Source organism: Symphalangus syndactylus, chromosome 17 (assembly GCF_028878055.3).
Source record: "Symphalangus syndactylus isolate Jambi chromosome 17, NHGRI_mSymSyn1-v2.1_pri, whole genome shotgun sequence".
NCBI lineage: Eukaryota > Metazoa > Chordata > Mammalia > Primates > Hylobatidae > Symphalangus > Symphalangus syndactylus.
Window position 1 is genome coordinate 43,113,819 of NC_072439.2, and position 15,811 is coordinate 43,129,629.

The 15,811-nt window shown below is 42.3% G+C and overlaps 1 protein-coding gene across 2 annotated transcripts in view; it reads right to left on the reverse strand.

Annotated features, from left to right (window-relative positions):
• Window positions 1-15,811, reverse strand: part of GXYLT1 (glucoside xylosyltransferase 1) — a 61,656-nt gene that overhangs the window by 25,085 nt on the left and 20,760 nt on the right. For both annotated transcript variants that reach the window (XM_055247901.2, XM_055247902.2), the window contains 2 exons: window positions 6,391-6,562; window positions 3,105-3,230 (listed from right to left, as the gene is read on the reverse strand). In XM_055247901.2, the coding sequence (XP_055103876.1) occupies window positions 3,105-3,230; window positions 6,391-6,562 (298 nt within the window). The remainder of the gene's footprint in view (window positions 1-3,104; window positions 3,231-6,390; window positions 6,563-15,811) is intronic.

Consider the following 15,811-nt stretch of genomic DNA (forward strand, 5'->3'; position numbering starts at 1 on the left):
GAACTTATTCCCCTTGGCCCGTAACACTGGCATCTTTACATCATTTCAGTTTCAACTAGTAAGTGGTAGAGCCAAATTGGAACCCAGGCAATCCAGATTCAGAGTCCATACTCTTATTTCTAGGCTGTCTCCCAATGAATCAAAGCAAATGTGCACCTAGCAAGGGTAAAGGCTTGACTTAGAAGAAAGACTGGCTATGTTGCGCTTTCTAAGAGATAAATCTCCAACATGTGCCTTCCCTGGGGAATTTTAAGGATAATTATTATTATTTTTCATTTTTGTTTTTATTTTGAGACACAGTCTCACTCTGTCACCCAGGCTGGAGTGCAGTAGCGTGATCTCAACTCACTGCAACCTCTACCTCCTGGGTTCTAGCCATTCTCCTGCCTCAGCCTCCTGAGTAACTGGGATTACAGGCATGCATCACCACACCCGGCTAATTTTTCATATTTTTAGTAGAGACGGGGTTTCACCAAGTTGGCCAAGCTGGTCTTAAACTCCTAACCTCAAATGATTCACCCACCTCGGCCTCCCCAAGTGCTGGGATTACAGGCAAGAGCCACTGCGCCCAACCAAGCATAATTTTTCATTTCTGCCTTACCCATGAACTTTAGGTTCTGACTCCTACAAATTTAATTTTACTGCCTATCCTGGTCTATTAGTAAGATTCAATAAATAGGTGAATCTAAACCTTTTTAGTTAAGAATATAATAGGAGCTTGATCCTAGTTCTGCTACTTTTCAAAGCTGCTACTTCCTCCTGCAACTAAAGCCATCACCTTAATGAGCAGCTACTAGGCTGAAATCACCTCATTCCTCCCTTATCTCACTATCAGCTGATTTAATATCAGGCTGGGGAAAAAAATCTGATGGTTGACTGCAGGGCCTGAGTAGGGATGGTTCACTTGGTCAAAGACCTCAACTAGAAGGCAATCTGTGGTCAGGCATGGTGGCTCACGCCTGTAATCCTAGCACTTTGGGAGGCTGAGGCGGGCAGATCGCCTGAGGTCAGGACTTCGAGACCAGCCTGGCCAATATGGCAAAACCCTGTCTCTACTAAAAATACGAAAATTAGCCAGGCACGGTGGCGCATGCCTGTAATCCCCAGCTACTCGGGAGGCTGAGGCAGAACTGCTTTAGCCTGAGAGGCAGAGGTTGCAATGAGCCGAGACTGCGCCAGTGCACTCCAGGCTAGGCAATAGAGCAAGACTCTGTCTCAAAAAAAAAAAAAAAAAAAAAAAAGGTGTGTCGGGGGAGTGTGGAGTCTGTATGTCTATCTCACTTTTTTGAGGGGTAGTGGAGTTAGAATTGTTTTTAATAGCAACATTCTACATCTGTGTCACATCTGTTTACAGATTACTATACTCTTAGCAGAGCAGGAAGAAGCTGCATAAAGCTTCAAGTTCAATGCTGGGAGCCACTACCAGCTGGAAATCAGACATATGGTTAAATAATAATCACCTACATATAGTTCTGATTCCTTTCAGGTGAAAAAGGCATTGGCACAGTTTACATTAGTTCTTTTCATGCATCTATTTTAAAGGAAGAGAAACTCAGCAGAAAAATTTATCACTATAAAAAAATAAAGCACCAATTTACTTAAATCTGGTTAAAAAGATTAGAATTAACAATAAAGTATGAGGTCAATTTGACAGGTTTCAAGTAGTTCTTGTACTTAAAATTCCATTTAGGGATTTAACTAGATTACATCATTAAATGATCTGGCAAATTTCATGTAACAACATCAACAATTAAACTTGTTAATAAAGTGTTAACAAAGTGCCATGGTGCCAAGTGTTAATAAAGTGCCATAACAAAATGGCAGAGAAATGGCCAAAACCTCAGGTCTTTCTTTCATCTCTTATTGTTTTTTCAATATATTTGTGTGATTATTTAATGTCTGTCTCCCACATCAGACAACAAGCTCTATGAAAACAGGAAACCTGTATGTTCTATTCATTCCTATATACCCAGCATTTCAATATAGATGACTGACAAAAACTAGGCACTCACACATTAATTAAATGACTGACACTGCAATCATCCAATATAAAACTTATTTCAAAAACTTATAAAACCTACATGAAGTACCTAAAACTTTTTTTTTTTAACCAATCTTAATCCCTTATTTGTGTGCTTTTTACAATGGAAGAGAAGAGAAAGATCACAGGATACAACTTTTTAAAGCGAAGCAACAAAGATACTGGTTTAGACAGACTTTTTTATCAATATTATAACTTAATCTTACAGATATCCTGAATTCAATACACCATATTCTTAATAAGCTAGGGATTGCCTTAATCCACTTAGCAATAAGAAGTAACTGAAGGTTCTTCCCTATAATTTATATACTTTCCGGAAACTTGTGTGCTTCTTAAATTCAGCATTTCTACCATAGGTATTCTCCATGTGTTTAGGCTGCAAAACTGTAAGTATTTAAATATCATACTGGTGTAAACAACTACTGTGAATTTTAAAACTGGGTAAAATCAAATCAAAATGAAAGAGGTAACCTTGCTTCAGAACATTTGTATATAAAAAAGAAAAAAAAAAAATCAAGGTTTATCACCATAGAACATTACCAAAGAACAGCCCCCACTGAATAAATAGTTCCTATTTTCCCTTTGAGTTGATATGCCTTAAATTTGTTTCTGTTTAAGTATCAGTTACAATAGATAAATTGGATTGGTATAAGACACAAACTGCTATTTAATGATGCACTCTACCTCATTTCTCAAACTCTAAATGCTGCCTACAAGTTGAAGGTGATAATGCCACCTCATTTCTGCTGGCAACAGACTTGGCTCCATTAAGACCTGGCAACCTCTATTCCTTCTTACAGATAAAAGAGTTCATGGCAACTGAATATATTAAAGTGGTATCTCAACAGAAATTACTAAAAATTTTTCATTCTTAACAGGGGTTTTTATTTTACTTGTTCCACAGGAATATTTTTTCATGTTCAAAAGGAAAATAGTACACACATTGATTTCTGTTTATTAATTTATTTAACTGGAATTATATGCAACTCTTCAGAGACTCATATGTGTAAAAGTAAGGTTCAAATTTAAAAAAAAAAAAAAGACACTAGGGGAAAAAACTTACCGGTAAGAACAATCTCTGCGAAGCACATGGTTTAAAGAGTTTTTTCCACTCTGCTGCATTCTCACTTGGAAAGGTTATGGGGTATAACGTATAATTAAATGTTTGTAGAAATGACCAGTCGTCAAGCTAAAACAATTAAAAAAAAAAAAAAAACAGTTTAGTTTCACTCTGAATTTTCTCTGTAAAATCATAAAACAACGGATTATAAAAGGAGCTAAAAATTATGATGATATACATTTTATGCTGTAAAATTAAGGGAAAGATTCTTCTGTTCCACCACTGTATTTCTTTTCATTTAAAATCTAAAAATCAAAATAAGATCCCAGAAAGACTTCACCATTAAGATCTGAAGCATAATGAAAGTTATCAGGGTTCAACTCCCAAAATCAGAAAGGTGAAAGACCCTTGCAAGTTTGTCTTCCTCAACTTTACCTAATGTGTAAATTCTCTTAATCCATCAACAAGCAAAAATCAGAAAAATTAAGCACTAATTTTATTACCACTGTATATATGATATGAAAGACGCTTACATTCAAAGTCAGACCAAATATGAAACTAGTTAAAAAATATTTGTCCATCAATGCATAGCTTTAATATGCCTAAATATTTCTGATAATAAAATATTCTGATAAATACATAGCCAATGCCAATTTTTAAAAAATTATTACAAAAAGCAAAATGTATCTGAAAATCTATGATGAACATGTTTACACTTAGTACCCTAAATGCATTTCAAGATACTGAATTGTTTCAAATTCAGTTTATCTCTCATTCTTACTTCAACAGAATTACTGATTCAAATTTCCTAAGGAGCATTAAGAAAAAATCTATGGGGGGGGGGAAACTAAGTAGTTTATGTACAGGCTGAACATGATCTCTTTTGAATTATGATAGTGTTTAAGTCATTTTTAAAACATTAATATCTTCCAACATAGTTTAAGGGAATGCCTTTACTTCCAACACTCTGCTTTGGTGTCTCTGCTTATTTTATTTTATTATTTTTTTGAGAGAGGGTCTCACTCTGTCACCCAGACCGGGCTGAAGTGCAGTAACATGACTATGGTTCACTGCAGCCTTGACTTCCCAGGCTTGGGTGATCCTCCCACCTCAGGCCTCCCAAGTAGCTGGGACTACAGGTGCATGCCACCACACCCAGCTATCTACTAACTATTTTAAAATACTAGCACTCTTATTTCCCTGCTCCACTTATTAATCACTTAAAGATCTTTTCAATACCAACTTCAAAATAAAATCTTAGTCACTTTCATTTAACATATAATAGTGTTCTTTCATGTACTAAAAGCATGTTCCATAAAATATTTGATATTCTTTCATCAAAAGCAAAACCAAACATTCTCAGGGATTATTATAGTCAAAGGAAAACTAAGTTCAAAAATATAGTATATGTTACACAAACAATAATTCGGCCAGGTGTAAACACAACACAGAGGCTGCACCTAAGATAATGCAATAAATGTTTTACTTTTCTATTATATTTTCAAAGATTTCCCAAACTGGCAGCAGTCTATTACTATTCTCTTAACCCCTAGGACAAGATTAATTCCTCAATATTTTAAAAAACAATCCACATAAAGAGATCAAGATCACAAAATTATCTAACAAAAATATAGATACTAAAAATATTTTTAAACAGTAAGTAAGAAGGTATACTTTCATATACCACTTAAACAGTAAGAAAACTTTTATACCTTTTAGTTTTCTGCCAAAAAGTATAAACGTTTTTGGCAGAAAACTAAAAGATCTGAGCTCATAATTAGTATTTTTGCACTTGATACGCAAAATGAACTGATTTAACCTGAAAAAACATCAAATATATTTTTTACATAGTTAGACCAAGCATAAAAATCCAAATGAATTTAAAAGCTTAATTAAGTGGATAGATGTAAACAGATGATAGAGAGGGAGAGGGAAAATACGAATGATCATTAGCATCACCTTTACCACCATCTCAAAACAAAACGTAGTGAGATTTCAGATGAATTTTCTTTTTCTTATATGTTCTTCTGCCTGTATGTGTTCTCTTATTGTACAATAATATTTTGTTGTTGTTGTTGTTAAGGAAGTTACAAGGCTGGCCTGATTAAACAGTATATATTCCACTGTAACAGATAGGCATGGTCATATGACTAAATTCAGACCAATGGGATACTGGCAGAAATGTCACAATGACTTCTAGAAAGTACCCTTAAGGATACTGCCCTTCTTCACTCCCTCTCTGAACAGAATATGGGTGCAATGGTTGGAGTCTGAGTAGTCATCATGGACCATGAAGCAGAAGCCTCATGTTGAAGATGGCGCAGCCACAGTCAGACAAAGCCAGAGTATCTGAAGATAAAGAATTGCCATATAATCCAGACTACCTACTTTTATGGGAGAGAGAAATAAACTTCAATCCTGTTTAAGCCACTGTTATTTTGGGTTTTCTGCCACTGCTGCCAAATTGATTTTAACTAATACAAAACCAAAATAAGTAACTTTCTTATAAGAACCAGAAGCCACTTCCCGCTATATTATTAATCAAGAATTCTCTCCTCTCAAAACAGGATTAAAACCTTTATATAAGCTCTGATTAAGGCACTCCCAAGGAAAGGATATAGACAAAATAAATTATAGGACTTCTTAGTGCTATGACTAAACATCCTGGAACCAGAGTCACTAAAATAAAACCTCCATGTTTGACAAAGAACTTACTTTTAAGTAGCCCACTGCTGTTCAAAAATGAACCTTCCTCTTTCACCTTAGATCTGGACTCAGATGGAAGTGGTTCAAGGTGCACTCTCCACTTAGAAGGGCAGTGTTACAGAATAAATATTTTTGTGTAATGAAGAAATAAAACAACTGATATGGTTTGGCTCTGTGTTGCCACTCAAATCTCATCTCAAACTGTAATTCCCACGTGTCGAGGGAGGGACCTAGTGGGAGATGACTCGATCATGGGGGCCATTTCCTCCTTGCTGTTCTCGTGATAACCATCAGTTCTCACGAGATCTGATGGTTTAAAAGTGTGGTGTTCTTTCTCTTTCTCTCTCTTCTGCTGCCATGTAAGACAGGCCTTACTTCCCCCTTTGCCTTCCACCATGATTCTAAGTTTCCTGAGGCCTCTCCAGCGATGCTGAACTGTGAATCAATTAAACTTTTCTTTATAAATTACCAAGTCTCAGGTAGTTATTTCTAGCAATGTGAACAGACTATTACAACAACATTCTATTAAAGTATATTATTAAATATTCAACTCTACAACCTTGACTACGTCTCAAATACTTACTCTGCCTTTAAAGCTGTGATGTAGCTGATCTTCAGCAAAAATATGGAATTGAAGAGGTTTGATGCTGAAAATGATTGCTGACTTCAACATGGTCATAGTTTCTTCCAGTCTTTCACCACAGGCAACTACAGCTAGATGCATTTTCTCAACAGGCTGTATTTTCAGACTATACCTAATAGGAAAGAAAACCACATTTTTCAACAGTTTTAGTATATGTTTACAACATGGTACTTTCATCATGTTCAAAAAGTGAAGCTCAAGGCCAGATGTGGTGACTCATGCCTGCAGTCCCAGCTACATGGGAAGCTAAGGCAGGAGGATCACTTCAAACCAAGAGTTCAATGCTGCAGTAAACTATGACTGCATCACTATACTCCAGCCTGGGCAACAGAGCCAGACCCTGTGAAAGACAGAGAAGAAAGAAAGGACAGAAAGAGAAGAAAGGGAAAGGGAAAGGCAAACGGAAAGGGAGGGAGGGAAGGAAAAAAAAAAAGAAAGAAAAACTAAAGTTCAAAATTTTTATTTATAAAACAAACTAGGCCAAGTCTGTAATCCCAGAGCTTTGAGAGACCAAGGCAACAGGGTCACTTCAGCCCAGGAGTTCAAGACCAGCCTAGGCAACAAACCGAGATTCCATCCCTACAAAAAATACAAAAATTAGCCAAGAGTGGTGGCGTGCACCTGTAGCCCCAGCTACTCAGGAGGCTGACATGGGAGGATATTTTGAGCCCAGAAGACAGAAGCTGCAGTGAGCTGTAATTGTGCCATTTTACTCCAGACAGAGCAAGATCCTGTCTCAAAAAAAATAATATATTTATTTAAAAAATAAGTAAAGGGCAAACATCAAATTACAAAACATTTTTAAAATGTTGAATCAATCATGTATTTCCACACTCTCAACCAGCTCTTCTCACCAATTTTCCTCCTTTCAAACTACAGAACACACAAAAAATGACTCTTCCTCAATTCTCCCAAGAATACATAACTAGCACCACTGTGGCTGCCAGTAAATAAATTAATTCATTACTCACATAAGATGCCTTAGGAAATTAGAGCTTAATTCTCTCAAGGAACCCATTGAGAAAGATGGATTTGAAGGTCTTTCCTTCAATTTTTTAAAAACATTGTTACTAAAAAAAACCCTTAAAAACATTCTTACTTCATCTGAAACCTCTCCCCATACCACCTCTCACCAACCAACAGTTCACTGTAAAGCAAACCCAGTCATAATTTCATCCATAAATATTTCAGTATTACATCCAATCTTAAACCATGCTGACTACAAGAAAAAGTTTCCTTCACATTAATAATACACATTCAGTCCCATTTACCAAATATCTAGGAAGATGTAAACACTTCTAAGATGGTCTAAAACATGCTAGTCAAACACTAGTATGTCTTTAGAATCTACTTCCAACACAGTGCAGCAGTGGATACCAACAGGCTTAAGTAACCTTTAACACCTCTTGCTTCTGCTGTGCCACTTCTTTCACGTGTCTGGTGTTAGCATTAGCTTCAGTCTGTTTACTTTTTTTTCCTTCTTTTTAGAGACAGGGTCTCACTCTATGACCCATGATGGAGTACAGTGGTGCATTCATAGCTCACTGCAGCCTCAACCTCCCAGGCTCAAGCCATCTTCCTATCTCAGCCTCCCAAGTAGCTGGGACCACAGATGTGCAACCACCATGTCCAACTAATTTTTTTTTATTTTTTGTAGAGATGGGGTCTCACTATGTTGCCCAGGCTAGTCTCAAACTCCTGGCCTCAAGGGATCCTCCCACCTCAGCCTCCCAACGTGCTAGGATTACAGGCATGAGCCAGCGCACCTGGCCAGTTTGGGTCTTTTTAAAGCTCTCTATTATTTTCTGTTGACTGTAATTAGAAAGAAGCAATGTCTCTTCCCTTGTTTGTACACTCTATCCTTTGCCCTCTTTTGTGCTGAGCCCATCAGTTCATAACACTGAAACTAATGATGGAAGGGAGACTTTCTACGCTTTCTACGTCTATAAAGAGGGGACATGAATCCAGTTCATCTCAAGAACAGTGGAAGCCACAATAAGTTAAAAACTAGGCAATCAAGACATGACAATTTTTAGAGAATTCTAAATTACCTCATCTTTCCAGTGACTGCCTCCAGATCCTACTTTTCATTACAGCATCATGATTTAAGAATCAATAATGGGCTCAGATTGCTTTACTGGCCCATAGCTAGATCTTGCCCCAAAGTCAAAGGCCAAGAGAAGATTTTAAAAGTAAGCCATAATAGTCATATGCTGTTTTGTACAGTATCAGCTACATACACAGACAAGAAGTATATTAAACCTTAAGAAACACTAGCCTCAAGTCCGGGCATAGTGGCTAACACCTGTAATTCCAGTACTTTGGGAGGCCAAGTCGAGAGGACCACTTGAGGCCCAGAGTTTGAGACCAGCCTGGGTAACATAGCGAGACCCAGTATCCACACACAAAAAAAAACTAGCTGGGTGTGGTGGTGCATGCCTGTACTCCTAGCTACTTAAAGGCTGAGGTAGGAGGGTTGCTCAAGTCCAGGAGTTCGAGGTTGCAGTGAGCTGTGATCATGTCACACTGCACTCCAGCCTGGGTGCTGGGCGATGTCTTAAATAATAATATACCCAAATGTTTCTCAGTGAAAAAAAAAAATCCCTCTAAAAATCAGTCTCAGGAACTCCTCCCAGGTATTTCAGCAAGGATTGCTTTGGTCACACTGCCAGCACTCCTTTCACCAATTTCTACAGGAGTACTGTCAACTACATCACATTTCCTTTTCTGTTTGGGATCATTTTTAGTGAAAGTATTATATACAGTACAGGCTCAACTCCTAAACTGACCACAAAAAACACAGTTAAAAGATGTCTCTGACAACCACCCTACCCCTAGACCCAAAAGACAGGAAAATCAATTGCAACTGGAAAAAAATCTAAAGTAAGCTTCTATATGATAGGAAGTGATAACTAAAACCTTCTAGGCAGTTACAGGGAAGCAGTCATTCAAATAATGTTGGCCCCAACTGAATGGCGGAATCTTGCCAGGGTCTACAAAAATCTTTCTTTTGATCACAATATGAACAAGAGAAAAGTCCATGTGGATTTAAAGAAATGTAATAGAAAAGGAGATTTTAAAGTCAAACTTATTTTTCTACAGATATACGATTAGAAGAAATTCTTCAGATGATTCAAAGATAGTATCTGAGGGTTCCCATGGTTAAAGCTGGCATAACCTGAGTATGAAAAGTATGACAGTAATGAATGATAGCGTATTAAATTTACAAAGTGAACCCCGGCCGGGCACTGTGGCTCACACCTGTAATCCCAGCACTTTGGGAGGCCGAGGTAGGTGAATCATTTGAGGTCAAGAGTTTGAGACCAGGCTGGCCAACATGGCGAAACCCTGTCTGTACTTAAAATACAATAATTAGCCAGGCATAGTGGTACACACCTGTAGTCCCAGCTACTCGAGAGGCTGAGGCAGGAGAATTGCATGAACCCAGGAGGCAGAGGTTGCAGTGAGCTGGGATCATGCCACTGCACTACAGTCTGGGCAACAGAGCGAGACTCTTTCAAAAAAATAAATAAAAAGTGAACGCATCAGTCAAAAAATGATATTAAATAAAGGGGTAAGGAGAGGGAACTCTTTTTTTTTTTTTTTTTTTTTTAATTTTTTTTGCATACAAAAACAACAAACATTTTCTAAAAATACATACAAACAAAAAGATGCATATCAAACATATCAGGAAGGTTGCACATGGGAAGTCGGGGAATAGAAATGGGGGTGGGAGTTAAAATAAATGAGAGAGGGACTTTATATGGATCAGTGATAATAACTCAATCCTCTATTTGACAAAGAAGAGGGAGAAGGAAGAGGAAGAAAAAGAAAGTGGGATAAAGGATCAGAAAGGGAGGAAAATAGAAAAAATTAGAGTATGACTCCAGGGTAGACCTGTTTTGTTGTCATTGAGTTGGTTGGTTGGTTTGTCTGTTGTATTCTTCATGTTTCGCCAAGTTGGCCAGACTGGTCTCGAACTCCTAGTCCGAAGTGATCAACCCGCCTCGCCCCCCAGAGTGCCGGGACCACAGGCGTCAGCCACCACGTCCAGCCCCCACATTGCTTCTGGCCTCCGTGGTAGACCTCCCAGACGGAGCGGCCAGGCAGAGGAGCTCCTCACTTCTACCCAGACACGGGGCGGCCGGGCAGAGGGGCTCCTCACTTCCCAGACGGGGCGGCCAGGCAGAGACGCTCCTCACTTCTTCCCAGACGATAGGTGGCCGGGCAGAGGCGCTCCTCACTTCCCAGACGATGGGCGGCCGGGCAGAGGCGCTCCTCATCTCCCAGACGATGGGTGTCCGGGCAGAGGCGCTCCTCACTTCCCAGATGGGGCAGCCGGGCAGAGGCGCTCCTCACTTTCCGGATGATGGGTGGCCGGGCAGAGGCGCTCCTCACCTCCCAGACGATGGGTGGCCGGGCAGAGGCGCTCCTCACCTCCCAGACGGGGCGGCCGGGCAGAGGCGCTCCTCACTTCTTCCCGGACGGGGCGGCCGGGCAGAGGCGCTCCTCACTTCTTCCCGGACGGGGCGGCCGGGCAGAGGCGCTGCTCACTTCCCAGACGGGGCGGCCGGGTAGGGGCACTCCTCACTTCCCAGACGGGGCGGCCGGGCAGCGGCGCTCCTCACTTCCCAGACGGGGCGGCCGGGCAGAGGCGCTCCTCACTTCCCAGACGGTGGGTGGCCGGGCAGAGGCGCTCCTCACTTCCCAGACGATGGGTGACCGGGCAGAGGCGCTCCTCACTTCTTCCCGGATGGGGCGGCCGGGCAGAGGCGCTCCTCACTTCTTCCCGGATGGGGCGCCCGGGCAGAGGCGCTCCTCACTTCTTCCCGGACGGGGCGGCCGGGCAGAGGCGCTCCTCACTTCCCAGACAGGGCGGCCGGGCAGAGGCGCTCCTCACTTCTTCCCGGACGGGGCGGCCGGGCAGAGGCGCTCCTCACTTCTTCCCGGACGGGGCGGCCGGGCAGAGGCGCTCCTCACTTCTTCCCGGGCGGGGCGGCCGGGCAGAGGCGCTCCTCACTTCTTCCCGGGCGGGGCGGCCGGGCAGAGGCGCTCCTCACTTCTTCCCGGGCGGGGCGGCCGGGCAGAGGCGCTCCTCACTTCTTCCCGGACGGGGCAGCCGGGCGGAGGCACTCCTCACTTCCCAGACGATGGGTGGCCGGGCAGAGGCGCTCCTCACTTCCCAGACGGTGGGTGGCCGGGCAGAGGCGCTCCTCACTTCCCAGACGGTGGGTGGCCGGGCAGAGGCGCTCCTCACTTCCCAGACGGTGGGTGGCCGGGCAGAGGCGCTCCTCACTTCCCAGACGGTGGGTGGCCGGGCAGAGGGGCTCCTCACTTCCCAGACGGTGGGTGGCCGGGCAGAGGCGCTCCTCACTTCCCAGACGGTGGGTGGCCGGGCAGAGGCGCTCCTCACTTCCCAGACGGTGGGTGGCCGGGCAGAGGCGCTCCTCACTTCCCAGACGGTGGGTGGCCGGGCAGAGGCGCTCCTCACTTCCCAGACGGTGGGTGGCCGGGCAGAGGCGCTCCTCACTTCCCAGACGGGGCGGCCGGGCAGAGGCACTGCTCACTTCCCAGACGGGGCGGCCGGGTAGAGGCGCTCCTCACTTCCCAGACGGGGCGGCCGGGCAGAGGCGCTCCTCACTTCCCAGACGGGGCGGCCGGGCAGAGGCGCTCCTCACTTCCCAGACGGTGGGTGGCCGGGCAGAGGCGCTCCTCACTTCCCAGACCGTGGGTGGCCGGGCAGAGGCGCTCCTCACTTCCCAGACGGTGGGTGGCCGGGCAGAGGCGCTCCTCACTTCCCAGACGGTGGGTGGCCGGGCAGAGGCGCTCCTCACTTCCCAGACGGTGGGTGGCCGGGCAGAGGGGTTCCTCACTTCCCAGACGGTGGGTGGCCGGGCAGAGGCGCTCCTCACTTCCCAGACGGTGGGTGGCCGGGCAGAGGCGCTCCTCATTTTCCAGACGGTGGGTGGCCGGGCAGAGGCGCTCCTCACTTCCCAGACGGTGGGTGGCCGGGCAGAGGCGCTCCTCACTTCCCAGACGGTGGGTGGCCGGGCAGAGGCGCTCCTCACTTCCCAGATGGTGGGTGGCCGGGCAGAGGCGCTCCTCACTTCCCAGACGGTGGGTGGCCGGGCAGAGGCGCTCCTCACTTCCCAGACGGTGGGTGGCCGGGCAGAGGCGCTCCTCACCTCCCAGACGGGGCGGCCGGGCAGAGGTGCTCCTCACCTCCCAGACGGGGCGGCCGGGCAGAGGCGCTCCCCACCTTCCAGATGGGGCGGCGGCCGGGCAGGGGCTGCAATCCCAGCACCCTGGCAGGCCAAGGCAGGCGGCCGGGGGGTAGAGGCTGCCGCGAGGCCAGACCACGCCACCGCCCTCCAGCCCGGGCAACACCGAGCACTGGGTGAGCGAGACTCCGTCTGTAGTCCCAGTACCTCGGGAGGCTGAGGCGGGCAGAGCAGTCGGCGTCAGGAGCTGGCGACCAGCGTGGCCAAGATGGCGAACGCGTGCCTGCATCCAAAGAAGAAAAGGCAGGCAGCGGTGGCGGGCGCCGGCAGTCCCAGGCAGTCCGCGGCGCGGGCAGCAGCAAGCCGAGTAGATTGCAGCCTGGGAAAGAAAAGAAAGAAAGAAAAGAAAGAAAAGAAACAAAGAAAGAAAGAAAGAAAGGAAGAAAGGAAGAAAGGAAGAAAGGAAGTCTTTTTTTTTTTTTTAAAGATGAATACCAACCAATAAATGCAGAAGAAATGAGATAATTATAAAACTCACTATTTTGCAATCACCATTGTAACAGACAATCTGGACAAAAATCATCAGTGGATGCTAAAACTACATACTAACAAAGCATTTCCCCCATATATTCTAAAAGGGATAAAAACACTGTTACAGTGTAGAAATGTGAGAACATCACCTTAACCATGTGATCAAACTTAATAATATTAAACTTAAGGCATCAGATGTCTCCTGATAGCATGCCCAAAGAAGAACACAATATCCCATGCAGTAATCCTGCCAAAAATCCTGAATCTAATAATAAGTAGACAGTCGGCAAATCAAAATTAAGGGACACTCTGCAAAACAAAAACAAAAAAATCACAAAAGATACCAACAACAGCACCCCTTTTCACCCCAAAAAAGGCTGGGGAACAGTTCTAGAATAAAGGAGACTAACTCAACCCGAGTTGAATGCAATGTATGGTCCTTGACTGGGTCCTGAATGGGGAGGAAAAGATACAAAGGACATTAACAGGAAAATAAGAAAATAGGAACAGGAACATATATTCTATGAACAGTGTTAAATAACTTAAAGTGACAATTATGGCTATATTAAAGTATGTCCCTGTTCTTAGGGGATATATGCTGAATCTATGTATTTAGGGGTGTGTCATAATGCCTGCTGTCCCTCATGGTTTGGCAGCAAAAGAAAAGTGGTAAAATGTTAATAATAAATATCTAGGTGAAAAATGTATGGTATGCTTACTGTACTATTCTTGTAACCTTTGCATATTTGAAATTTATCAAAGTAAAAATTTGGGAGGTAGGGATTTATCATAAAAAAGAATGCTTTACATACAAATTTAGATGCAAATATTGTTAACAAATTTCTAAGTCTTAGGAATTGACTTCTTATTTTAAGTAAATTTCTGCTATAAAGGAGTCATAACTTTTTTTATTTTGTTTTATTTCACAGTATAATCTCCAGTGTGTTCTTATAGCCTATTATTAAATTAGTATTCCCTATTTAAAAAGATACATAATTAGACTACAAACTACCATTGAAGTATATAAAGTCAAATTAAACAATTAAATTTCAAATAACCATCTACTCAAACTAAAAAAGAACTGTCATGAAGCTATCTTTAAAAACTTACAGTTGAACAAAATGGAAAGTTTTTTGCTTAACTTGTTTTGCTTAAAAAGAAAAACAACACCTTTTTCTCTTACTATTAAAAGAGGAGTTCCCAGCAACACATAATGGACTAAAAGAAAGAAAAAAAAAAAGAGTTGTGCTAAATTATCATACCAGGCAAAATTACCTTCATGAGTTGCATATAAAACACTTTCAAAACAAAATACTTAAAAAAAAAAAGCTAGGATTTTTATATAAAGCATTAAAAAATAAAATCTAAAAATCCAACATGAAATATAAGTATTAATTTCTAAAATATAATTTTAAATAACCAGTAAAAATATATCTCTTAAAACTGGTATGAACTACTCAAAATAATACAGCTAAGATTAAATTCACCTATGAGCACAGAATTCACAAATCTAAAATCAATTCCCACCATAAAGAAGACTCAATATTTTAAAGAACTGATTTTTTAAAAAACTCAAGTCACAGAAAAATTAGTACATTAAAACAAAATATTTGATATTTTGATAATTCTAAAATTTAGAGTTTGTATAATGAAAGTAAAATAAAAAACAAATTAGAAACTTATTTGCAATCAATGGCAAAACCGAACATATTATTCTAAGAGTTCATAAAATAAATATTAAAAATTCAATAGATAACTATCAATATCAAATAGATGATATACAGAACAAAAGACAAAAGCTAAATAAATGTGGAAATACGTTCAACAAATAATCAACAAAAAGCTATCATTTTAATAAGTGATAAGATTATAATTCCCAATAATGCTAAGGTTATGACGACCCCAAGTACACTCACACAGTGCTGGTGCAGGCTTATAGCCATATAATTTTTATAACACAATTTAGTGATATAATTCATTCTTTTTAAAAAATATTTGGGCCGGGCGTGGTGGCTCACGCTTGTAATCCCAGCACTTTGGGAGGCCGAGGCGGGCGGATCACGAGGAGATCGAGACCACGGTGAAACCCCGTCTCTACTAAAAATACAAAAAAATTAGCCGGGCGTGGTGGCGGGCGCCTGTAGTCCCAGCTACTCGGAGAGGCTGAGGCAGGAGAATGGCGTGAACCCGGGAGGTGGAGCTTGCAGTGAGCCGAGATTGCGCCACTGCACTCCAGCCTGGGCGACAGAGCGAGACTCCCTCTCGAAAAAAAAAAAAAAATTTTTTTGAACTCCTTTCATATAGGCACTGGGTTAGGCAAGAAAGCCACAATCTTCACCTCATACAATCTGTAGCCTGTTGTGAAAAGACAATGGTAATTGTTTTAATAGAAAAAAACTGAGATTGCTAAAGAGGCTCACAACACAAACATCTAACCCAGTGTGACCTAGTCTAACCTGGTATTGGGGAAAGCTTCCCAGACAAATGATCCTGTTAATCATTTGTTTCTCACTGGTTGCCAAACACCTTGCTAGGCATGAGACTTAAATGATAACACCATATGGTATCAGCCTGCAGAGTTAATGGTCTAGAAGTGGATGAAGATTCAC